Consider the following 26750-nt stretch of genomic DNA (forward strand, 5'->3'; position numbering starts at 1 on the left):
TCTTTTAAGATGAAACCCAGGGGAGAACTTACACACCTGACCTTTATTAATGGGAAGGCAATTGATTTATCCATCTAACCAAAATAAAAGGCAAGAAATGGGTATGTTTAGGAGTTTTTCATCAAGAAGTGGTTTCTTTAGTGTATGAATCAGGAGCCAAGCAGAAAATATTGGCTAGAGTTCGCAAACTCCACATGGGTTTAAGAATCAGGTTTGAAGATAATGCAGCTATAGCCAACACTGGAATTATGGAGCAGAACTGGTCCAATAGCAATACCCTGGCATCACTGACAGATTGAGTCACTGTATTAGTGCCTCCAATTTTACCAACACTGGTAAGCCTGTCTTAAGAAATAATTTTCCATTGGTGTCTTGCATTTCTGCACATCTTTCAAATAGAAGCACTATTGCCTTTGTTCCAGATTATCTGTTCAAGGATGTTTATATAGTAAAAGCCTTAGAAAGTGGAGGCAATGTTTTCCTACCTAACAGGGTAGGCATGTCTACTGCCCATTATAAAAGATCCAGGTTCCTGTCCTATAACACACCCACCACACATTTAGATATCTTCCAGATCTAGTCACATTACTCCCATGCAAACTGGGGTCAAGGGGAATAGGTGTATGCACTGAGGTCTGCCTAGTTTAATATACCATGAGCAATAGAGTCTTTCTGTCTTTGACCTAAGGGTCTTATGCCTTCTAACAGCATTTCTAACTGGCTACATCTTAGCTTCCTAGTAGCATAAAATCTCAAAACTTTCAGAATCCTTGCACCTTTCTGCTAAAACTATTGCCATTATTACTTTTAGAAACTGGAGGTAGACACCAGAATGGAATCACAGAGCCTCCACTTCTTTTCCTCTGGGTTTTCAATGTTGATCCCAAGTGTCAGGTGCTTCTAATTGTTATAAAATAACAGACAAAGTCCACTGCATTAGTAGTCACCCTCTGTTTCTTAAATTGACATAGTAGCAATTCTTAGGACTCTGTCAAAGATTAGCTCCAAAGAAAGGAATCTGTAATATACCACAGAGAAAGGCTTTAAGTTTCAGGCTCTTAGCAGAGTTGTTTATGGCATTTGGCAAACACACAGCAGATGGCACTCTTGGCATTAATTATACTTCTGCTTTCTTCTAACTGAATTGAATGAAGTATTTGTTTCTTTGTTTTTTCTTCGTGGCTTGTCCCTGGGAGGGAAAATCAGCACACATCAGAATCCCCCTAGGAAACAAGAAGGGATCTAGTCAGACTCCAGTTTTTACTATCATGCTTTTAAAATAAGATGGCTTCCTATGATGCTGGGGATGATTCAGAGCTGGGATGAGGTCCAGCTAAATGTGTCCGAGTCACCATAAGAAGGATCCAGTCATCACCACCTGGGAAAACAAGAGGAGGGCAAGATCTAGGATGGAAACTTTGAGACAGTGATGAGTTAGTGGGAATGGAGAAAGAACACTTAGGGGAGAAGGTCCTAGAGGTCACATTTGTTGGGAACTAATTGTGTGTTTAAGTCCACTTGCCCTATAGAAGACTTGACCTGTGTATGGGAACATGTACAGATCATAAATTCAATTATGTGTTCTCTAAAGTGAACACATCTGTGAAATCTAACCCAGATCAAGATATACAATTGATCAAAAATATATGAAAAAATGTTCATCATCTCTAGCAATTAGAGAAATGCAAATCAAAACTACTCTAAGATTTCATCTCACTCCAATCAGGATGGCAATTATCCATAATATAAGCAACAATGTTGGTGAGGATGTGGGGAAAAAGATACATTGCTCATACATTGCTGGTGGGACTGCAAACTGTTTGGACTGTTATGGAAAGCAGTATGGAGTTTCCTCAGAAAACTTGGAATGGAACCACCATTTGACCGTGTTATCCCATTCCTTGATTTATACCCAAAGGAATTAAAATCAACACACTACAGTGACACAGCCACATCAATGTTTATAGCAGCTCAATTCACAATAGCTAAACTATGGAACCAACCTCGATGCCCTTCAACAGATGAATGGATAAAGAAAATGTGGGATATATATATATATATATATATATATATATATGATGGAATATTATTCAACTTTAAAGAAGAATGAAATTCTGGCATTTGCTGGTAAATGGATGGAGTTAGAGAATATCATCCTAAGTGAAGTAAGCCAAACCTCCAAAATCAAAGACCAAATGTTTTCTCTGATGTGCAGAAGCTAATTCACAATAAGGGTCAAGGTGGTGGTGGTGGATAGGGAAGAATAGAGTTACTTTATATTAGGTAGAGGGGAGTGAAGGGAGGGGTAGGGGTATGGGGAAAGGAATGATAAGAGAATGAAACAGACATTATTACTTCATGTACATGTGATCCTACCATATGTATAATTAGAAAAATGAGAGATTGTACTCTATTTATGTATGATCTACCAAATGTATAAATGCATTCTACTGTCATGTACAACTAATTAGAACAAATTTAAAAAATAAAAAAAAAAAACAGAATATTTCCAGTACCCCAGAAATTTTTCTCCCAAGTGCTTCCTCTTTATTCCTCAAAGGTAACTTCTAGAGTCACCATTACAGTCGTTCTAGTATCATGTACTAGTTTGCCATTTCTTAAATTTATTCTTTAAGGGAGCTAAGAACTGGGCACAGGGAATGCACCTATAATCCCAACTACTCAGGAGGCTGAGGCAGGAAGACCTAGAGTTCAAGACCAGCCTGAGCAATATAGGGAGACTCCATCTCAAAGGAAAAAAAAAAAAAAAAAAAAACGGAGTGGCTAGGAATATAGCTCAGTGATAGAGTACTTGCCTAGGATGTGTGAAGCCCTGGGTTCCACTACCAGAAGGGAGAAAGCAAATAAAATCTTCCCTAAATCCCTTCTTGGGAGCTTTATGACCCTGAAGGAATTAGAAAGATCACTGATACTGTTAGAGACAAATATCTTCACATACATTATCTCTTGTTTGGTCTCCTGAAAACCCATTTATCTTTCCAAAATGTTGTTTCCTATGAATGCTTTTCTCTCTTCACCTATTAAAATGATATATAAACCCTGAATTCCAACTCTCTTGGAGTTACTATTACTGAGGTTTATCGTGTATGTGTTGTTGAACAGTAAAGAAACTTTTTTTTTTCTTCTGTTCATCTGTCTTTTGAAGTTTAATTCACAGGCCCTGGTGACAGAACATAAGAGGATAGAGGAATAGAAGAAATATTTTTTCTCTTCCCTTAATTACTGTATTTCTCTCTGTGCCTGCATTCATAAGGATGAAACTTTTCCCCCCTTAAGAACCAATTTCACTTCCTGAGGGAGCAATGTCACCCCCACTGAGAATGTCTGAGTTAAGTAAAATAAGAAAAAAAAAAATATTGATGGGTAAGGATTTAAATTGCAGAGTTTAGAAAATTTAGTAAGTCAAAATCCTAGAATCAACAACTCAGATATATGCCTGATTCTGCTCTTATTTCAAGGATTCCTTATCATAAGGGATCTTTTAGATTTCGTGCCCAGAATCCAAGTAAATAGATGACCCTGGCCCCAAACACATCCATCAGAAAATGAATGTAGCTGTTGAAAGAGTAGGAGTAAAAAGGTAAAGGATATTATTCCTTCTACAGCTTCATTCAATTTATGTGAAAATTTTTCAGAATCTCAAATTCAAACACATTTAAATATAAGTGCAAAACTGTATTTGAAGACAGATAAAATGTTAAATTTGTCATTGTGCTACTTCTTTTCCAGGCTTTTGTGTGGGAAAGATAAAAATATCACCTTTACACAAAGTGGCCCTGGACCCCCAGCTTTAGAATCATCTGGAAAGCTTAATACACAAAGATCCTCAGGTCCTCACCTAGAGACTCTAACTCACTGCCTCTAATGTGGATGTGGGAATTTACATTTAAGCAGGCTCCCAAGTTATTCTCAGTCACATTGCATAAAGATAAATGTGATACTAACAGCAATGAGAGAAAATGAGAGAAAGTGCCAGACACTAAGAGCTCATGCATATCCCAAGGAAGGGGAAATCAACCAATACAAATTTCTTCAAAGTCTTTTGTTTCTTAGTACTAGGAATTAAACCCAAGTGTACTTAACCACTGAGTCACATCCCCAGCCCTTTTAATTTTTTTTTTTTTTATTTAATTTTGAGGCAGGGTCTCACTAAGCTGCTTAGGACCTCACTAAGTTGCTAAGGCTGCTTTGAATTTGTGATCCTTCTACCTCACTCGGTTTCCCAAGCCACTGAGATTACATGTGTGCACCACCATGCCTGGCTTCAAAGTCTTGAAAAGTAAGGCTCAGATTACTTACAATTTGATTTAAAAACAATAGAGTGAGAGCGTGAATTTTTGTATATATTTTAAAACTTATGCAGAATTTCTATATTTCACAGCTTCATTCGCCTCTTTAAACAATGCATCATATATCTGGCTTGAGTCATAACTGTGCGAAATATATAATAGGGGAGGGAGAAAAGACTAAGAACATCGAAATCAACTTCTGCAAGTTAGTATGCGAGTGTCTTTGTAAAGTGGTAGGTAAAGGATGAAGGGTAGGTTTCTGGCATTTAAATCTTATATGCTGCAGTTCTTAGTGCTTTGAAAGCAATTTTAAAGTCAACATGATAGGATATATTATTTCAGGTTGGTGACTAGTTCTGTTCACTTGCTGTGATGGGCTTGTGATTGACAGAGGAAGGAAAGAGTGCTTTGATTTGATGGAGAGGTACACGATACGACTTCTTATTCACAGATAAATGCTTGACTGGAAAGACCTGGGCATTGCCAAGAACTTGTGAAGTAGGTCAGCTTCTAAGAGGAAGGACAGAAATTTGACCAACTAAAGGCTGACAGATGTGATCTTAACAACAATTTAATTGGAAAGAAAAAAAAAAAGAAAAAAGTATGTGCAAGGACTTGGGTTCAATCCCAGGACTATTAAAAAAAAAAAAAAAAAAAAAAACCAAAATAATAAAATGAAATTTAAAAAGCAAATGCCCTTCCCCATTCCCCAAACAATTCTTTATTATAATGTAGATCAAAACAAATGACAAAACTCTGTCAAAACTTGTCAATATAATACAATAAATGGTAAGGCTCTACTAGAGAATTGACATACATGATCTCTTTTTTCAGTCTTAAAAGGCACCAGGAGTAAAAGAACATTGTTGTGCAAAGTTTAAAGTAGACACCTCTCCATCCTAGGTCACACCCTGAACACCTTGGTTTGTCTCATACTGTGAAACTGGCTTTACTACAAAATAGGAAGAGGCTTGCAATTAAAGTCATCTAGCAGATTCCTGAGTCACGGGAAGAATAGTGGACAGTTTGCAGAAGTAGGTGACTATTTCCAGAAATAGTCACTCAACGCAACAGGAATTATCAGTAATAGAGTTACTTCCTAGTTTTCTTTCTTCCTTTTTTTTTAAACCAAGAAATATGAATAAATTCTCTAGTTTCTGGTATGTAAGAACATTTCAAAAATTAGGGAACATAAATCATAGAATTCCAATGACCAGGGAACCTTGAGTGTGACATGTACTATTTGTGTTTCCATTAAAGCACATGATGGTAACTAATGCTGTAAGTACATAGTAGATGATGACCCAGAAATAGAGCACACCAAGGAATTAAGTGTTGCATAAGTGCCTGAGCAATTAAATGACCTATTTTACATTTAAACTTATAACACTGATATTTTCATTTTAGGAGCTGGTTGACATCAGTTACTCCTGCGTTATCAAAAACTTCTTATTTACTGGGAAATTCAAAATTTATTTCAAATTCGACAAGATATTTTTCAAATCTTGGGAATGTTAACATAACACTACATTAAAGTGAGGAACAGGCCTGAAGACTCCCTGAACAGACACAGCCAGTCACCTCGTAAGTGACCTTAACCTTGCCTGATTTGCAAACACAAGCACAACTTAACTTGGCCTCTTTCTTGTACATTCTTATACTAAAGAAAAATGAAATTTAAGGCTAGCCCAATCAGAAACTAACAAACAACTAGAGAATTTTCAGCAGAAAAGACCAAATGAGGCAAAGGCATATAACCAATCAAGTATTTTCTTTGCTTTACTTCCATGTTCACCCCTAGAAAGCCTTCGTCTTGCATTCCCTTCCAGGACCTGCCCAATTTATGGATCACTGTTGGCTTTAATGAACTATTTAAACAATTTATTGAGACTCAGTTTACCTTTGAAAAAGAGTAAAGTTTCTGTATTAGTGTAAAGGAACAACTGTCATTGCAATCTGGTCTTTGAATTCTGTGTTTAATTTCAGTTAATGAAATAAAAAGCATTCACAAACAGGAGAATTATGGAAGAAGTGGCAGGGAATCCGAAGTATAAAAGTTCAGAAATATAAATATTCTAATTAGCAAGAGAACATATTAGATTAGATAATGACTGTCAACATTTAAAAGTATTAAAATGAAAAGAAAAAGTCCTTGTGCTATTTAAAGAAGAAATAACCTTATACAACCAAGGACTTCCTATCTGATATAGAGGAGGGAAAAAACAAAGACTGATCAGGTATGTAACTGCTCCATTTCTTACACTGAGGATTTTAATTTATAATTAATGCCTAAAAATTGTAATCTCAAGTGTAATTTCTCCTCTAAAATCCCAGAATCAAATAACAAGCTTCCTATTGGAATTTCCACTTACATAGGTCCTTTAAACAAAATTTGCAAACCTGAACTGGTCACCTCTTTCCAGGCCTTCCCTGAACTTGCTCTTTAGTATTTTTCATTTCTGTGAAACATATCAAAATCTATCGAATTTCCCAGTCAGAAATATGCAAACAATTCTTGTTCTTCTCCTTCCTGTCTTTTTTTTTTTGGAGGGGATTTGATGATCCAACACATGGTATTCAAGCACACTACCACTGAGATACATCCCCAGCCCTCTCATGTGTCCTATATTAGATGCATAATTCCTATTATTTTTAGTTTCCTAAACATCTCCAGTGTACTGGTCAGTTAGGGTTCAGCATAAAAAAGCATACTAATAATTGAAAAAGAATGAATTTAATATAAGGAATTGGTCAGTAGATATCAGAGGAGTGAAAAACACAGAGAGAGCCCCAGGGTAACACAGAGGTAGAATTGTAGTAGCAGCTACCACCCCTGGGGCCTGGGGATCAAAGAGCAGGGACTGGAGTTATCAGAACCAAGAAAAGGGCCCTGAAATTCTAGGACTCAAGCTTTGACATTCTGGCTGGCTGTTCAAACCTCAGAATCTTCCAGGGAGGAGTTGCATAAAGTCAGGTTGAGTGAGTGACAGCTAGCGATGCCCCCTCTGAAGGCTATGGGCAGGCTGGTTCTGGGTGGCAAAAAAATGGACCCATTCCTATTTCTAAGATGAAGGGTCACTGTCAGGATAATGCCGACAGGATAAGCAAACACGTAGGAATGAGCAGGTGTCTCTTTCTCCTTAGCCTTATAATTTCTAGGGGTAGGAATCAGAAGGCACTGGTGTTTTCAGAGCACCAAAGTCAGTACAACAAAAAGAAGATTACAGAAAAGTATATTTGATGGGAGAAGATAATAGCCCAATAACTCATTGTCAATGAAGTCTGTTATTTCTACCTTCCAAACTCTAGGGCTTATCCTGTTCTCTCAATCCTTGTGGTTGCTCTCCAGGTTTGGGTTACTAAGACCACTCAGTTGGCCTAACACATTCATCTTCTAATTGATCTGGGTGTTTCTTCTCTTGCCTACCTTAAATCCACCCTCCACACAACAGCCAGATTGATCTTTGTTCTATAAATAAAATTCCGATCATGACAATCCCTTAGTTAAATCCCTCCAAAGAGAGCCATTAAATCACATCGGAGGGTCGAGATTTCAGGGTAAAGCACTAAGTTTCTGTGTAGCCCACTCAGCTTCATAGGCTCTACTGAACTCTTCTTGGAGGAAGTTTTTGGGATAGACACTCCAGGAATCTCTCATTCTTCATTGGGAATTGGACACTGGTCAGTTGATGTTGGCTGCATCTATAGCCAAGATCAAATGAATGCTTCTAATTTTAAGACCTCAGTGCCTGACTCAGACATTACTTCTTGATGGAAGACATTCATGTGTGAAAGTATTTCCTAGAAGTTCTTTTTCTTCATCTGCTTTGTAATTACAGGCTCAAGTTGCTAGAGAGTGAATCCTGAATGCTTCTTTAAAAATGATTTGTTTAACCGGGCACAGTGGCACATGCCTGTAATCCCGGTGACTTGGGAGGCTGAGACAGGAGGACTGCCAGTTCAAAGCCAGACCCATCAACTTAGCAAGGCCTTAAATAACTCAGAGAGACCCTGTCTTTAGGTAAATATAAAAAAGTGCTGGGGATATGGCTCAGTGATTAAATGACCCTGGGTTCCAACTTCAGTACAAAAAAACCAAAACACAACACAACAAAAACTCCCAAAACTTATTTATCAGAATTTTTTTCTGAAATATTTCACTATACTCCATTCTAACATTCTATAATTGATCAAGCACTCTGCCTTCAGTTCTAATTCACCTGTTGGCTTAGACCAGGGTTTCTCTACCTTTATACTACTTTGCAATGGACAATTCTTTGCTGTGAGAAGTCATCCTATGTACTGTAGGATGTTGAACAGTATCCCTAAACCTTTACCACTGAGATGCCAGTAGGAAACATCCATGCCTAGGTGTGACCACCAAAAATGTCTCCAGACATTTCCAAAGTCTGGAGTTTCATTTAAAAAACACATACTTTTTTTTTTTTTTTTTTAAGTATAGCTATGTCCCATTCAGTATTTCAGAAATGTATCCAAAATTCCAGTATAACTGAACATTTTATATTTTTCTTTGCTACAGTCCAGCAGTCCACTTGGGGGCAAGATCACCCCTGGCTGAGACTCACTGGTTTAAAGTAGATGCAGTAGTTTTATCAATTGCAATGAGAAAATCACCCTTTTTTGGTTTGTTTTTAAAGTTAATCCTACATTGAAACCCTTGATCTTTTGTCATTATAATGAGTATTGTTCCCTTAGAACTAGATGACATTAAGGAAGGCTTGCTGAATCCAATCAGACTTGTGATCCTGATAGAAAACTAAAGAAATCTTCAGCTCAGTGTTCACACAGGAAGGAAGGAGCATGGAGAAGCAGCTGTCAGCAATCTTAGCAAAGAGGCTGTGAGAGTGAAGAATTCTGTCCACACAAGTTAGTTCAAAGAGGCCACAGGTGCTTCGTTTTATGCAAAAGGTTTGCATAAGAGAGTGAAGTACCCAGGAAGAACAAGGTTTTTCTAAGTCCACTGGGAGACACTTAAATGTGTTAGGAAATTAAGGAAATGCAGGAGCAAGCCAAGCCAAAGAGGAAATGGCTGCAATGTTGGTGGGTATTGCAGGCTTCCATTTCCTCCAACAGACAAATTGCTAATTCTTAAACTCCTGAGAGGTGGCCTCAATGGCAACTCCACAGCAGAGTGTACAATTCCTGTTTAACAATTATAAAAATAACTCACTGTGTCCATCAGCAGAATAGGAAGAATTTCTATGAACAGGTATAGGTACACACCTCAGATTTGACCCTAATCTCTCACCGCTAAGGAACCTTATTTGACTGGGAAAATCAAACAATTTGCTTGGGATGGTTGAACTCTTTCTTTCATGGGAACGTGCATGTGTGTGGGGTGTGTGTTTTATTTTCAGGAAAGTTCAAAGTAGTTTGATATGATTGTTTTAAGTAAAAAGAGAATGTATGAATAATTGGGATTATGTGTAGTATATAAAATATTTACAGAATTTAAGAAATTTGGCATATTAGCATGTTTAACCAAATAAATTGATGATTCAATTTAAATGTATGATAACTGACTTTAGTTGCAAGGAGAACAGCGATCCTTAGAAGCCAGGAAGGATGTGGGTGGGGCAGGATAAAGAAGGTTGAATAATGGTTCCTAAACAGTTAAATAGGAGGAATAAATTCTAGCATTCTACAACTAGAGATGAAGATGCTACTTACTCTTGGTTAGATGATTATGAATTGTATATGTGTATTGAATTATCACACCATAACCCATAAATGTGTATAATTATCATATATCAATTTAAAAATGTAAATGAAAAGTAAATTTAATTTATTATTTTATAAGACTGTTTAAATAGCTGGGGAAGTGATATTTGCAAGTAATAACTTTTGAGGAATTTAAGTATTATTTGTCAAACCCTTTACAGGCACGTATAACTTTCCTGAGTGAATTTGTTAGAGTATAGCTTTTCCCAATGACCACTGAAAACTAGATTCCAATAAGAAAATGTCCTACATACATACCTTATTTTGAACCCTGAGTCCTTTCTGCCAATTAAAAAACCCCGCCCCCACTTCACCCCAACTTTGCTTCCTTCTTTCCTGTACATTACCACTGGTAGAGTAAATATGACTCAGAAACCGGCTTCTCAGGTTCTAACATGAAATGATACACCGCTTATTTTATTACACGGTAAACCAATGCCTTTTTTTTTTGTTAGGCTGATCTCTCTAGGTGTGTTACCGCCTGCATTGCTGGGAAAAAAACCCTCACAGGTGTGGAAAGGGCAGGCTTGCCACAGGTTTTGGCTTCTAGGGACCTTTCTCTTCAGGAAGGATTTTAATATTAATCAGAAATATCTCCAGAAAACTCAAGAAGCTGTAGAGGTGAAGTAAGCCTGTGAAAGACCAGAATGGGAATCCTGTACTCGGAGGTATGTTATGTTTTTGCACATAAAATTTCAAAAGTGTTAAAAAAGGCTCATGTTTTTAAAATATAATTTCATATCCTTAGTAGTATGTCTTCCTGTTTTCTTTTTATCTTTCTGTGTGAATATTAAATTAAAAAAAAATCCTGTGTGATAATATTTTTGATATTTAAATATTTTAGCATAAGTTGTTCTGTAATACTAAAATGTTAGCTTGATCTAAGCTGAAAGCCATATGACACACATTTCATGATATCCCAATGTTTATTGGGATGATTTGGACCTTGCAAAGTTGAGTTTGAATGGGCTTTTCTCACGCTAAACATCACAATGGAAAGTAAAATTGTACTCAGCTGGATTTTATAAACATCAAAAACAAAAGATTGACTGATTCATCTATGGAACCACATGAATAGAGTAAAACCTTTCACCTTGATATTTGAAAGAATTATCTTTAGCAATTATTCATAAAGACTACCACTATATAGAACAGAGATGAAAAGCAGTATATTTTTGATGTTTTGAGTATCTTTTTCATATCTACTGGATACAAAATACTCTTTTCCTGTATTGAAAGTGACTTACTGGAATCAAATAAATCTCTAATGATGTTTCAAGGAGTACGGAGAGCCATGTTTAAACAAGAGTACAGGAGGCGTAATGACGTTACTATTCATGATTTACTTCCTCCCCTCTCTGACACACTTAACCAGTCAGTCTGCATTCCATTCCAAATGCTCTTGGCTTGATTTTGATCTTCCAGCATTAAAGGAAGTTTATTTGCACTTATTTCTAATGCCATTTGTGTGTGTGTGCGTGCATGTGGGTATGTGTGTGTATGTGATTGTGTTTATAGTAAATGTACAGTTCGATAGGTTTATCATTCTAGGTATATCTTGTTCAGTGATTTTCGTCTTATGAAGATATCACATATATGAAAATGACAAAACATATAATGTTCTAAAATGCTACTCTGGCAATTCTAAACTTTAGATGCCTAATTGTCAGGGAGAGGAGCTTGTTTGATATGTAGTTTTAAGGGCACCCACCTCGTAGAGTTATGCAGCCTGTGGAAGGGTCCAGAATACTACTCCTTAAGTGAACCTTGCAGGTGATTCTGATGTGGGTGATCAGCTTATCACCATCCTGAGAGAGATAAATACTCCTCTAGGCTAGTGCTTTTCAAGTTTTAATGCACATCTAAATAACCTGAAGGTTTTGCTCAAATGCAGATTCTTATTCTGTAGGTCTGGGTGAGACCTAAGATGTTGTATTTCAGTTTCCTGTTGCTTATGCTGCTGGTCTGTGGACCACACTGAGTGGCCAGGCTCTATCTAGCTTCAGCCTTAGGAACAACTGTATTTAAAAAAAAAAAAAAAAAGTCTCTACTACAAAAGCAGTGTGATTGTTACTTGCATGTTGATTTGGCAAGTGGGTGAGTCAAGGCAAGGCAAGGCAGGACATGCTCAATTACTTTTTAAGTATCAGTGAGAATATCCTCAGAAATGGCATAAATATTTTACTTTTCAGAAATATTGAGGGCAAAGAAAATTGGAATTTTCTAATAAATTGAAAAATAAATACAACACACCCACACCCACACACCTTAGAAAATACCATCTTATTCAAAGCTCATGGTTAATAATGAATCACTAATAGCGTAAGGTATTGTTGAAATAAATGCTACTGCCATGCAACTCAATACCATAAGTGGAAGCAGATTTCAGGCCCCATCTGTGTTATTCTGCTCACTTGGCCATTTGCTCTGGCTTTGGCAATATGAAATGCATGAATCACCTGGGAAGTCTTAGTCATTTAGAAAGAAGATGTTTTTCCTTTTGGCAAATAATTTCCTACTTTTCAGAATTTCACCTTGATGTCAAATTTGAATACCTAAACTGATACTGTGCTATGAAATGCCCAGGATCAGAACAGTCTGACTTGAGCTATGGATGAAGATATTGACAAGAAGTGGGTTCTCTTAGATTGCAAGGAAGATTTGGTTGCTTTTTGTGTTTGCATGTCTCATTCTCGGGTATTCTGATGCTGAAAGTCTGTGGTGGGACTCTTGCAATGTAGTTTTGAAAAGATTGAGAGACTCTGGAGTAATTTCTCAAATGCTTAAACATAATCTCCTCATTTTTTATGTACTGGTTACTCTGTTTCCCGGGTAAAAGCTGTGAGTCATCCATTAAGGAGAAGAGAAAAATCTGCTTTATCCCTAGACATATGCTGCTTTGAAGCAGCTATTTTTTAAAGCATTTTAAGTGAAATTCTATTTCTCACTTTGAGTGCAGGAAGCTCCTCTGGGTTGAGAACACAGACATCATTTTCCCTTAAAGCTTGCATTACTAATAATTTTGCAAAATATTTAATTAATTAATTAGTACTGAGAATTGAGCTCAGTGGTGCTCTACCACTTTATTACATCCCCAGTCCTTCATTGTTTAATTTGCAACTGGGTCCTGCTAAGTTGCTGAGGTTGGCCTCCAACTTGAAATCTTCCTGTCTTGGTCTCCTGAGTTCCTGAGATTACAGGCCTGGCTCATGCAAAATACATTTGTAAGAAAGAAGTAGAAAATGAGAGAGCAACTCAGAGTGGGTCCTAAAATCTGTATTGGAGGATGATACATTTAGAGTTCAGTGAAAGGAGTGAGCTTTGGAATAATTAACTAATTATTTAAGCTGGACTTTATTTTTAAAAATTATTTTTAATTGTTAATGGACCTTTATTTTATTTATTTATATGCAGTGCTGAGAATTGAACGCAGTGCCTCACACATACTAGGCAAGTGCTCTGAGTCACAACCCCAGCCATGTAAACTGGACTTTGAACAAGACTGATTCATTTAAACCCTTATCAAACATATTTACAAACATGATATTTACAATAATCACAAACATTAATTTAGAGCTTGCAACATATCAGGTTTTGTTCCCAAACACTTGGTACATATTAAATTATATTATACAAGAATGTTATGAGAGTCAATATTATTATCTTTATTTTTCAAATGAAGAAATGAAGCAAATGTAGTATCTTGTCCCCACATATGTAGCTAAAAAGGATCTATTAGCCAGAGGTCAGGGATTAGGGTATGAAACCTGTGTTTATCCATTCAGGAAAATAGTTCTTGTATCACTCTTCAACAATTAAATTCTTTTACTATTTTCTATCTCAATAGAGATGCCATGCTCCATAAGGTGTCAGTTTTTGTTTTTGTTTTTTGGTGCCAAGGATGGAAACCAGGGCCTTACACATGCTAGGCAGGCAACTCTACCCGTGAGTTACATCTGCAGTCCCGTGACGGTTGGTCTTAACCACTATACTGTCCTGCCAGGGCTCTTCCTCGTTAAGGTACTGCCCTTTTCCCTTAATGAAACTAAACCAAGGTTCTAGTTAGGTACAATCTATTCCCACCTTGCAGAAGACGGCTGTACTACAAAATATTACAAAAGTTGGAAAGAAGGAAGATGTTTGGGAACTTGGTGAGCTCAGGAGTGTGTGCTTAGCAGATCTACATATCTTTCATAGACTGTTGGCCTTGTAAGTTGTGGACATGGGCCCTAAAACTTGAATATTGTTACATACTGATATATCCCTTTAAATTTGGGGAAGGTTAGCTATGAGCAGAAAAATGCATGGCTGGGCAGGCGTATACACACACACACACACACACACCCTTAACATTAATTCTTTAGGAGTAGATCTATTTTTCCAAAGAAGCTCATATTACTACAGAAAAAAGAGAATACATTTCAAAGAAGAGAAGGATTGTTTTGACATGTCCCCTTTCCAGAGAGAACAATTCAGGCTGAGATGTGCTTATTAGCAAAGTTTATTGATGCAAATGAGGAGCAGAACCCAGGGGAGAAAAGAATAAGGACATAACTAAAGGGACTGTATGTCAATAACACCTAGTATTTAGTCTTGATTGTGCCAGGAATTCTGTAAGATGGGAAGGAAGTCATTTAAACTCTGGGGCACAGTTTTTATATTTATAAAAAAACTGAAAATTAAAAAAAAGAAGAAGCATGGGATTCAATTCTGCACTTAACATTATGCCATTCTGTGATATGGGGAAAGGCAAGATAAAGGCAATGGAAAAAAATTGCCTCCCTCTATCTTCAAGCACTCTCTATCTGCCTATTTATATATTGAGTCTGTAGCAAGTTTTTGGCATTCTATATACAAAGGGAGTGTAGGTTTTCCATCTCATTGGTTCTATAATTCTTTCCTTGTATACTATAAATAATTTTGCAAATTATAATATTGTGATAAATCACATTTCAGAAAGGAAATGAAGACTTTAATGTTTGAAGAGAAATCAGGATGGAAAATTTACACATTTATGCATTTTTTCACCCATCCATTTATTAAACTCTTGTTTATTAAGCACATACTATATTCCAGGCATATGCTAATTCCTGTTAGTGATAAGTAAAAGTGGTCCTTCACAATTTGGAGCCAATAATGTAAACAAACAAACAAACAAACAATTCCCCCCCAAAACGACGAGCCTACACTTGAAAAAAATAACTAAATAGTGAAAAAGAAGAAGCAAGGAAACAAGAAGGTAATGAGAGTATACAAGAGACTCAAGAAGAGGTGTCTATGTCTAATTAAATTTCACCTGAAAATTCCTTTTAGTGACATTTGAGCTGAGTTTTGAGAAGAATCTAGTCCTGGGAATTTTAGGGAAAGTGTCCCAGACTGAAGGAGCGTTTATGTGGAGACTCTAAAGCACGAATTAATCAGAACTGCTTGGAATAATCGAGAAGTGTGCAAAGGAAGTGCTGGGGGAGCAGTCCCTCTACATGAAGGCAATGAGGATGCATCCTTCATGTTGAATTTGAACCCTAATAAAATTGACTAAAAGTTGATTTACTTCTTACGATCACCATGCTCCAGTGATTCTAAACAATGCCAGTTTAGAACATCAGTTTAAACAGCACTATCCTTTCCTAGGGAACCCACTGTTTAGTTTCCAGAGGTCCTGTGAGTGCCAGAAACTGAAGTTAGAGAGGTCTTCAGGGCCAGATTATGCAGGTCTTGAGGCCCATGATGGATGATTTTGACTTTATTCTAAACAGAATGGAAAGCAATAAAAGGATTTTAAGAAGGGAAATAACATGATCCCATTAGTGTTTATAAAGCACCCTCTGGTGGCAGTGGGAGAATAAATTGAAAAGATGCAAGAGGAGGTATGGGAACCTGGAAGGAAGCTGTTGTGGTAGCTGGTGTGGGAGTGGTAGAGGTGGTGGTAAACATCAGTGTAGAAGACTGTGGACAAATTTTTGGCTTGTTTGGAGATGGGGAGTGAATGCAAGTTATTAATTAAAGTTGATACCCAGGATTCTGTCCAGACTAGCCAGGGGATGGTGGTTCTAATGAGAGGGACAGAGGGACAAATGAGTTTCAGAGGACATGCTGCATCCCCCCAAAATCTTGCTTATTAAGAAGGAGGAAAATCACTTTATTTGAAAATACATTCTACAAGATAAACTAATACTTCATTTCATAACTGTTTGCATATGTATATTAGAATAATAATTTTCAACTAAACAAATTCAAAATTTTCTTTTAATCAACTGAAGAAATTCCACTTGGCTCTTAAAATGACAATCAAGACTATTTGAGATGCATTAAGATGTTACAGAAGTTTTTTACTTTTAACAATAAAGATTCCATCGAGTCTGTCCAAATAATAATTATTTTAATTGAAAGTCTGTACTGTTTACTTACTTGTATAAATAGTTATTAGTGCATAGCTCCCCTCATCTTAAAGATATTAAGTTTAGAGACTCATTTTCTTGGAAAACCTCTGAAAAAGAGTTGAGTGGGGAGTGTTTACTATTTGGTAACTGAGAAAGTACTGTAACAAAATGATTTGAATGCTAACTAACTGGGAAGTCTCAAAACTAAATTTCTAAACTTAAAGTAACTCATGTCAAAACTTCACTACAAAAACATATTAAAAAGTGCACCACATTCAAGTGGGGTTCATCTCAGGGATGCAAGTTTGGTTCAACATACAGAAATCAATAAATGTAATTCATCACATCAATAGACTTAAAGATTAGTTTCCTATCTATCTCAATAGATGCAGAAAAAACACTTGAAAAAATATAGCACCCCTTCATGTTCAAAACACTAGAAAAACAAGGGATAGTGGGAACATACCTCTATGCTAAGCCCATGACCAACATCATTCTAAATGAAGAAAAATTGAAAGCATTCTTTCTAAATACTGGAACAAGACAAGGATGCCCTCTATCACCACTTCTATTCAACATCATCCTTGAAATCCTAGCAAGAGCAATTAGGAGGAAAAAATTAAATGGATACAAATAGGAAAAGAAGAACTCAAACTATCACTTGTTTGCTGACAACATGATTCTATATTTAGAAAATCCAAAAAATTCCACCAGAAAACTTCTAGAACTAATAAATGAATTCAGTAAAGTAGCAGGATATAAAATCCTGTATTCCTGTACATCAATGATGAATGTACTGCAAGAGAAATTAGAAAAACTACCCCATTCAGAACCTCAAAAAAAAAAAATCCTTAGGAATCAATCTAACAAAAGAAGTGAAAGATCTCTACAACAAAAACTACAGAACACTAAAGGAAGAAATTGAAGAAGTTCGCAAAAAATGGAAAGACCTCCTATGCTCCTTGATAGGTGGAATTTGTATTGTCAAAATGACCATACTACCAAAAGTGTAAAACAGATTTAGCACAATTGCTTTTAAAATCCCAATGACCCAATGGCATTCTTCATGGAAATAGAGAAAGCCATCATGAAATTCATTCAGAAAAATAAGAGACCCAAAATAGCCAAAGCAGACCTTAGCAAGAAGAGTGAAGCAGGAGGCATCACAATACCAGAACTTGAACTATACTACAGAGCCATAGTAACTAAAACGGCTTGGTATTGGCACTAAAACAGACATGTAGACTAGTAGTACAGAATAGAAGACACAGAGACAAACCCATATAAATACAGGTATCTCATAATAGACAAAGGCACCAGAAACACTCACTAGAGAAAAGATAACCTATTCAACAATAGTGCTGGGAAAATTAGAAATTCATATGAAACAAAATGAAATTAAACCCCTATCTCTCACCATGCATGGAACTCAGGTCAAAGTGGATGAAAGAACAGAGACCCTGAATCTTATAGAAGAAAAAGTAGGTCCAAATCTTCATTATGTCACCTTAGGATCTTAATTCCTTAATAAGACTCCTGAAGCACAAGAAGTAAAATCAAGAATCAATAAATGGGATGGATTCAAACTAAAAATCTTCTTCTCAGCAAAGAAAACAACAACATGGAAAACCTACAGAATGGGAGAAAATCTTTACCACATGCATCTCAGAGCATTAATCTCCAGGATATATAAAGAAATAAAAAAAGAATCAAATATCCCAATCAACAAATAGGCTAAGGAACTGAACAGACACTTCACAGAAGAAATACAATCGATCAACAAATATATGAAAACATGTTCAACAGCTCTTGCAATTAGAAAAAAAAAATTAAAACTATTCTAAGATTTCATTTTACTCCAGTCAGAATGACAATTATGAAGAATACTAGCAACAATAAATGTTATCAAGGATGTGGGGCAAAAGGTACACTCATATATTGCTGGTGGGATTATAAATTGGTGCAACCATTATGGAAAGTGGTATGGAGATTTCTCTTATGCTTTTCTTCATTGAATTATCAAGTATCCTAATTTTAATTTTTTCTGGTTTGTTAGGTAAACCTTGATTTATTTGGAGGTCATAGCTATTATGATTTTTATGATTTCTAGTTTGGTGGTTCTATTGATAAAGGGATATTGACAGCTTCACTGATTTATATATCAATTTAATAAACATGCCTCTACCTTGTAGAGAATATAAGTGGATTATGTAAAAGTTACAAGAATGTGAAAACTAAAATACTTGTTTCTTTCCAAAGAATTTACCTACCTCATAAAGCCATACACAAAATTCTTCCAATCAATCACCCTTAGGGGAAATTCTTGAATATAGGTAATTCCTAATTTACAACAACTCAGTTTTCATGCTTTTGTGGCCTAAATTATTCTAAATAGACTTCAAGATAATAACCAAAACTCATTGTGACACCAAAATAACCCAACTAATCCTAGTACCAAAGTCAATACCCTTTTCTGGTTCATTGATATCACTAAAACTAAAAATGTTTCATTGCCTCCATGCATGGTCAGACTATATGAATCTTCAGAGTCAAGCAAGCATTTCCTCAAGGGCAATGTTTGTTTCCAACATACTTAAGATCAGGTACAGGAAGGACCCTACAGGTGAGGGGGGGTAGCTGTATTTATGAATGGTTTTGTGGCTTTACCAATATTTAATTCTTGGCAGGCATCAATAACCTATTATGATCTAAAACAAGGTAGGAAGTAGTCTGTCTAGCAACCTCAGGACTTCCACTTCTATACAGGTTAATAAGAATTATGAAAAGTATTCAAAAAACAAGGAATTGAGGGAAGAATTGATTATAGGAAAAGGAGGTAAAGTGGCAAAGGAAAGTTTTACAGAGAAGCCTTCCTAGGACAGGTAAATGAATATGAGGGCAAAGGACAGAGGCTTCACAGAGGCTGATGGAAACCAAACTCTACCTGGGAAGGAGTGGTGATTTCTGGAACACAAAATCAGAAATTCATACATTTGGATGAAGGACCAGAAAGCAAGAAAAAATGTTACGCTATGTAATAATGCTGTGTAAAGTAAGAATTTACTAAGGAATTTATAAGTGGTAGTATGTGAAGAAGTCAGTCATTAGAAAGAAATGTTTGGGATTAATTGTACAAAACAAATAAAACCCAATAGGCATTCACTAGAAAATTTTTCTTTCCTTTTCTGAGAAGACATTTCATGAATGTACAAGGCTCTTGACCTGAATATTTTCACATCAAACCCCATAAATCCTCAAAAATTTTTCTTGAACATTTAAATGAGTGGAGCCTCCACATGGAATGGCTAATAAGCTATGGATCATTTCCTCTGAGCCTCTGGCAAAGTTTTTGGGAAAGCTTTGCTTTAAGAGACTTTCATAATGGTACAAGCAGTTTGCATATTTCTAGATTGTTAAAATAATATCAAGTATTTTTCCGGCTGTTATTTATTTCTATTATACGTGGAGCAAGTTAAAATATGATTATGTTAAATAATATATACAGTTAATTGTGAACATGCTATGTGGCTTTATGCTACCACAGACACTTCTTAAGTTTTCATGCCTGGAAAAGTGAGATGGGAAACATGGTTAGACTAAAGGGCACAAAAAGTTATTCCTAAAACTTCAAGCGTCCAGATTTTCTAATGCTCCTTAGTTAATATGAGTTTAAAAGTTATGTTATGGTTTTACTTCCATTGTGGGGCCTTGTTTCTTTTCCCTTTTCAGAGATTCTCAGCCCTCACTGTGCATTAGAATCACCCAAGGAACTTTCAAATACCACCGAAGCTTCACCTTATTCCTATGAATTCTGATTTAATTGGTTAGTAGTGAGGCCTAGGCAATGTTTTAAAATGCCCTACCCTTAGCCAAGGTTGATAATCAGAGAAAAAACACTGTCCCAGAAATATATCAAATGATTCATTACTGTAAAAGCTTCAACCCCTTCTCTAACCTTATTCTCAGCCAGGTCAGGTAGATCAGTATGTTAATCAATAAATAATTTTTATTCATGTTCTAGGTACTCACCCCTACAGAAGTCTAACTTCAAGATAGTTGTAATCTAGTTAGGTAGATTAAACATAATCTACTGGAAAAAGTCCAATGAGCTACTTTGTTATGGGATGCAACTTAAGAACAGACCGATCACCACTGAGAAGTCCAAATTTGAGAGTCTTTATTAAGCAGGCCAGCTGACTGTCTCACACAATGCCCAAAAAAAATGACTATTGGGAGAACAGCCTCGACCACAGAGTTGTAGGGGTTCTTATACCAAAAATCACATCAATCATAAGTGTCTGTTGCTATGATTCAAAATTACAAACTAGCATCATGAGATCATCAACAGAGGAGGAAGTGGGTCAAAATGACCCTTACCTAAGTACAAACTAAAGAATGGTTGCTAACATCCACACAATTACCGTTTACATGGTACATTGGTTAAGAGCAATAGGAATCAAAAGAGCAATTCTTTACTACATAGGAGTTGCCATTGTATATTATTCAACATGTCACACCAAGTAACTGATGATGGGCACAGAAGTGGGGTGTTCCCATGGGAGAAGCTTATTTCCTACATAACATGGAGTCTTAGAGCAAAATGAAGTCTGTTTAGTCATTTCCCTTAGAGTCTGGCCTATAACATTCTCATGGAGCCAGATCTGTCAGCCCATTACATACTTGAGGTTCCGTATACTGCTTTCTGTTGGTAGGTGACACTAAAGAGATATTTTAGAGATGAGCTGGGCCTTAAACAATAGATAGCATAGTTTGAAAGGCAGAATGGTTGCAAGCAAGTAGCCTAATAGTAGCAGTAAGGAAATTGGCTTTATCAGAGTTGTGAGATCATGTACAAGGACAATAGTTTACACACTGTTGGTCCACCAAGAGGGGCTTTGAAAACCAGGAAAATATCATGGACGCCTCCCCCTCTAGGAAATGAAGAATATGCCCAATTCCATTTATGATCAGTGCAATTTAACAAGATGATATGATAGGGAGTGCTTCGGACTGGGGATAGTCATTTTAGATTGAGTGGTCAGAGAAAACCTAAGGAGGTGACACGTGTGCTGATACTTAATCTGCCCTATTAGAAAGTCAGCAGTATAGCTCCCAAGCAAGTATAAGACCCAGAGACAAAATTGAAAGTGAAAGAGCTGGAATGCTGTGAGCCAGGGGGACAGTATAGATAAGATTGAAGAAAAAAATCAGGTTGTGAGTGGGCTGTTTTAATTCTGTGATGGTTTGCAGCTTTCATGGGTTAGCCCATGTAAACTCATGCACTCTTGGTGAACACTCCTATTCTTCAGTCTTCTCGTCACCCATTAGTCCATCTTTCTCAGTGTCTTCACTGATGGATGATCTTGGCCAAGTATCGTCATGCCTTCTCTCATTGTGGTCATTTCTGTGTACTATATGCCCACCATTGCCATTGTTTTGATTGTGGCTCAATTTCTCAATTCCTTCAACATCTTTTGCTGCTGACAATTTGTCTACCTTCCAGCTTCTGTCTACCACACTCCAGAACCCACTTCCACCTTTTTGAAGCACACTTTCCCCTTTCTTCCTGTCCCCTGGGGTCATCCTTTATGACCTTAATATTCACAAGCCTTCTCCTTTTTTGATGTCTATCTCCAAATAAACACCCATTCCCACTTCACACAGCTATATTCTTGACTTCTCATCCCTGACAATTTGATAACTTTCATCATAACTTCTTTTTTCAAGCAGAAAAAAATTTATTTCTCTAAAATTGAAAAGTATGTATCAATCTTCAAGCAAGATAACCAACATAATAATACAGTTAACAGGATATCAGTTATAAAACATACTACAGTATTAGGTCTTTTAAGCACATCCACCAAAATCAAGATGCTACCAATCAGCACGGGGTTTTTTTTTTCCCAATTCCAGATAGAAATGAAAAACCCAAGTGCAGCTATTTTTGATGTTACTGGTTTTAGTATTATCAGCTTCTAGCTCTTAGTGTTAGAGGCTCATTTTAGAGTTATTTTGCTTAATTCAAGCTAGAAATCATGAAGGGACAAGAGACATTATTTGAAGGAGGCTTTATTGGACTCAAGCAAGGGAGAACATGGGGCAGGGTCCCCAAACTGCTCGGAAAAGATGGGCTGGGCACACCTTATACTGCCAAAAAGAGGGCAGGCTCACACAGGTGCAGTCAGCTACTGCAAACAGCTCAGGAGAGCTGCACACATCTTGTCAGTTCTTTGCTCTCAGCACCAGGGTTTATGATCAACACCTCAAACTGTGCCAGCCCAGTAAGTTCATATATCAGTCAAGTTCAGGCCTATTGCTTGTGCAAGGTTAAGGGAAAACTTGGGGGAGGTCAACACCTCCTTGGTCATTGGTGTAAACATTTTTTGAAAGCAGCTTGCCTTAGGCAGGAAAACTTGATGCCCTCTCTGCTCTGTCCCAAAGATGGCCAACAAAAAAGCATTCTGACTCAAGGAAAACACACCCTTTAATTTCACAGGACAATCAATCAAAGAGACAGGTGGTCACTGGGTTAGAAAACAGACTTGAGAGGGATCACAGTGAAATGCCATTGCAACTCAATGATTTCCCCAGAGATCTGCTCATCCTTAAAAACAGAAATATGTAAAATTTTGTGGTGTAGATGACCATAGAAGTAGAAAAGCTCAATAAGCCTAAAATCCTTGGAGCTTGCATGAAGACAGAGTTTTTATTTTTCTTCCCTTTATTATTCTCTAAATTAAATACAAAGTATTTTGTTCCCCAGGGAGAATCTTCAGGGTGGGTTTTTCTTTGAAGTTTCAAACAGGAAATCTTTTATTTAACAAATGACTGTCCTAGAATAGACTAATTGTTACCAGAGGAAGGAATTCATAGGCAGGTCATGTAAGAAATTTTGTTCTTTTGGAAATGTTTTACCCTTTTTCTCTCATACAACTCCGCTACACACACATTTGATCAAATTGAGAAATACCTCTGAAGCATATAGACAATGACATTTATTCTGGCAAGAATTGTGCAAATTTCTATAAGATAAGTACGCCATTTATGAAAATTTTTAATTTTAATACATTTCCATGCAGGAGGCAGATTTTTTGTTCATAGTTGAAATATATCTCCATGGTTTCCCAACATGTAATCAGACTGGGTCAGTTAGATAGGGAAAGGAATGATAACATAGGACCAGACCACATTCTTATATTGAAGTCTCCATTACTGGGTCCTTCATCAAATAGACCAGAATGAAATTGCAGGAAGATAGAGAGGAAGCCACTCAGATTATGAACAGGACTCTACCTTCTTTATTTCCTGTCTGACAAATCATCTGTCGCAAGAAAAGACACTGCCTGTTATATGAAAGGTAGATAAATGAAATTCACTGGGTGTATATGAAGGCCTGCTGAGATCCTATAACCCAGCAGAGTATAGATGAGACACGTGCCCATTGTATACACAGTGTGCAGCTGCCACCATAATATGCTGATTGCCATTTCCAGTCTTATTACCAGAGCACCAAAGCAAAGATTCCAGGAGCAAATATGTTGTTTTACCTAGTCATGAGAATGGAGAGCACAAACCAGGGAGAGGTATTAAAAACATTCTTTGGAATATCTGGATGAATCCCTAGAGGTATATGAAAGCCTCTGTTTAAATAAATAGGAGTTTCAGCTTTAAAATATAAGAAGACCAGATAATTGAAATAATGTCTATTACGCTGGGTAATTCTTGAAGATTTGATTAGGCAATGTGTTTAATACAGTTAGCATAGAGGAACTACTTAGAGTGACTATACTTTAACACATTTGAAAATATGTGGTCTTTATGGTTTAAATAAAAATCCCCAGCAGGCTAAAACTATTCAGACAAATAACTAGAGTCAGGTTGTGATGAACTGAGTGTTATAAAAACCTTATTAATGGGCTTGCACAGGCATCTTTTTACCTAAAATTATCCTGACTCAACATTTTAAGTTGCAGGAAAACCCATAGAAATCCTCTAAGAATTCTCCCTCACCAAAGGCTAGTCATTTTTTCCCTTCCCTACCAAACAAAGGGATATGACCAGGGTGACACTCGAGCTCACTTGAGCTTGGTTGTTGGAAAGTGGCAGAGGAGTGATCCCTGGGGAAAGAAGACAACACAATTGCATGAAAAGCAGATGGTGGGAAAAAGTGGGAATCTGGCATTCAGAACCATGAAAATGTGTACTATGTATAGGACAACAGTACCATGGTCAAGGGTTGCCCTGTGTTGGGTGCTTGACTGCCATTTCTTCCCCTGCTATCACTTTCCCAAGGATTAGTTTGTCATCAAGACCTGCTTGAGCATGTGAGCCAGGAAATAATTCGCTTTGATCTCAAGGTAGAAAAGGGACTAGGGTCTGCATAGCTCCAAGAAACCCAGGCCTATGTGCAGGCAGTGTGGTTAGGGATGGCTCAATGAGATTGCCTCTTCTACTTGCCTGGGACAAGTCCAGCCTACTTCAAGGTCTTTTATTTATAGACAAGGACTGCAGGAGGAGGACCAAAAGCTCACACTTTTTTCCAGTAACTTCCTTTGCTTAAACAAAGGGTGGAAATAGGAACAGCTTCACAGTCACTTTAGTGAATTTTGATATTCTTCATATGAGGTCACAAGCAGAACTCAGAAGTGTCACTGCCCTGGGTTGTTTGGAGTATGACACAGAGAGCTGATATCCAGGAAAAAACTCAGGCTTCCCTGTGCAGAAAACCTGCACTTAAATCCTGTCTGCAGTGTTCATTGGCAGCGGGAGCACAGGCAAGATGCTTCACATCCTAGTCCCTTACCTTACTTGTTTATAAAAGAGGAACCTTGTCTATTTCATATGATGCTAGAAAGATTAATCAAAATGTTAGTAAATGTCCTAAAACTACATTTCACCTAGTAGGCCTTCAATAAATGGTATCTATCATAAGTCTGCCTCAGTGTTGGAGGATAAACACAGAAGCATTTTCAATGTGTAAGTAAGTGGAAAGCAAGTTCAATTAAGAACTGGGTAGAATCAGATCAGAATCTTAGAGATCATACAAACTATTTTCTTTGCTTTAATGTGAAGAAACTTGCATGTATGGCATTAGAAGGAAATCCAAGAAAAGATGTTCCTTTAATTTTACTTTCGTCAAAATATTTTCAAGATAACTAATTTTTACAAAATAATTTAAGGGAAAAGTAGCAAGTGTGTTGAAGAAATAGATTTTTAAGGGCAATGAGCACGAAACAAGTACCATATTTCAAGGACCTATGGAAAAGGTGTTTGTCTCTTATTGGTGTCACCTAGCAAGGGACACTCGACTACCAGGCAATCCCAGCTGTTGGGACCAAGTGACCAGATGCTGGCTTCAGTTGTGTATTTAGAGAGAGGAGGCTAGAGGAGTAGAGTGCATCCAGGGATCAGGCCATTCCCATCCCTCTCCCCCAAATTCAAAAGGCAACCATGACACTGGAACATCTGCTAAGCACAAAGGAAACTGAACAAAGAAGTTTGAAGATGTTTTCTGCTTTCAAAAAAGCACACACTTTCCTCTTTTGAATTATGCATTAATTAATACCTAAGATATAAGCTTCCAACATTTAGGTGAATATTAGGTTTCCCATTTTTTTTAAGGATTCCTCAAAAGTCTTGGGAATCTAATTTTTTTCACAATAAAAGTAGCAGTACAAACTCATGAGAGTTGGACCAACAGTTTAAAAACCCTCCGTATGGCTCAAATCCTAGTATAGTGAAGAGATTTAATACAGTCTCCCAGCTCTCAATGTATACAAAGAGGAATTCAATAGAAATAAATGCAATAACTATCTGTAGTATTTAATAGCCTAGGAAAATGAAAACAAATATAGGAAAATACAGTAAAAAAAGGAGAGGAGTTAAATTCTTTCATCTGAAGATGTCAAAAAGGAAAGATGCTATGGAGCATGGATGTCTGGAACACGGTGTTGACCCTACCAGAATAAATGAGTTGAGAACACTGTGATTGTCTACCATAGCAACAACATGGTCATTTAAAAAGAGACAGCTAGAGTTCAGATCTTACACTATTTGAAATCCAGAATGTATTTTTTTTCTTTATTGCACATATGCAGAGATACCTTAAACATTTCCGATAACCCTCATTTTGAAGGGCAGGGGAGGGCTTCCTTGTTGAACTGTGTCCCCACTTGTTTTCCTGTCAGTTTACCTTTTAAACTAGAAAAGATGCTGCAAACCATATCAGTTAGCTTCTAATCTGGACACAGCACCAGTATTACACACATACACACACATTTGAATGGATGACATTGTCTTCCTGATTCTTCCTTTGGAC

General features: G+C 36.9%; 1 protein-coding gene across 1 annotated transcript in view; it reads left to right on the forward strand.

Annotated features, from left to right (window-relative positions):
• The first annotated feature begins 10518 nt into the window (after window positions 1-10518).
• The window catches only part of Ankrd22 (ankyrin repeat domain 22), a 48875-nt gene continuing 32643 nt past the window's right edge, over window positions 10519-26750 (forward strand). The window contains exon 1 of the mRNA XM_047554079.1: window positions 10519-10720. Coding sequence (XP_047410035.1) covers window positions 10700-10720 — 21 coding nt within the window. The 5' untranslated portion in view covers window positions 10519-10699. The remainder of the gene's footprint in view (window positions 10721-26750) is intronic.

Source organism: Sciurus carolinensis, chromosome 5, assembly GCF_902686445.1.
Source record: "Sciurus carolinensis chromosome 5, mSciCar1.2, whole genome shotgun sequence".
Taxonomy (NCBI): Eukaryota; Metazoa; Chordata; class Mammalia; order Rodentia; family Sciuridae; genus Sciurus; species Sciurus carolinensis.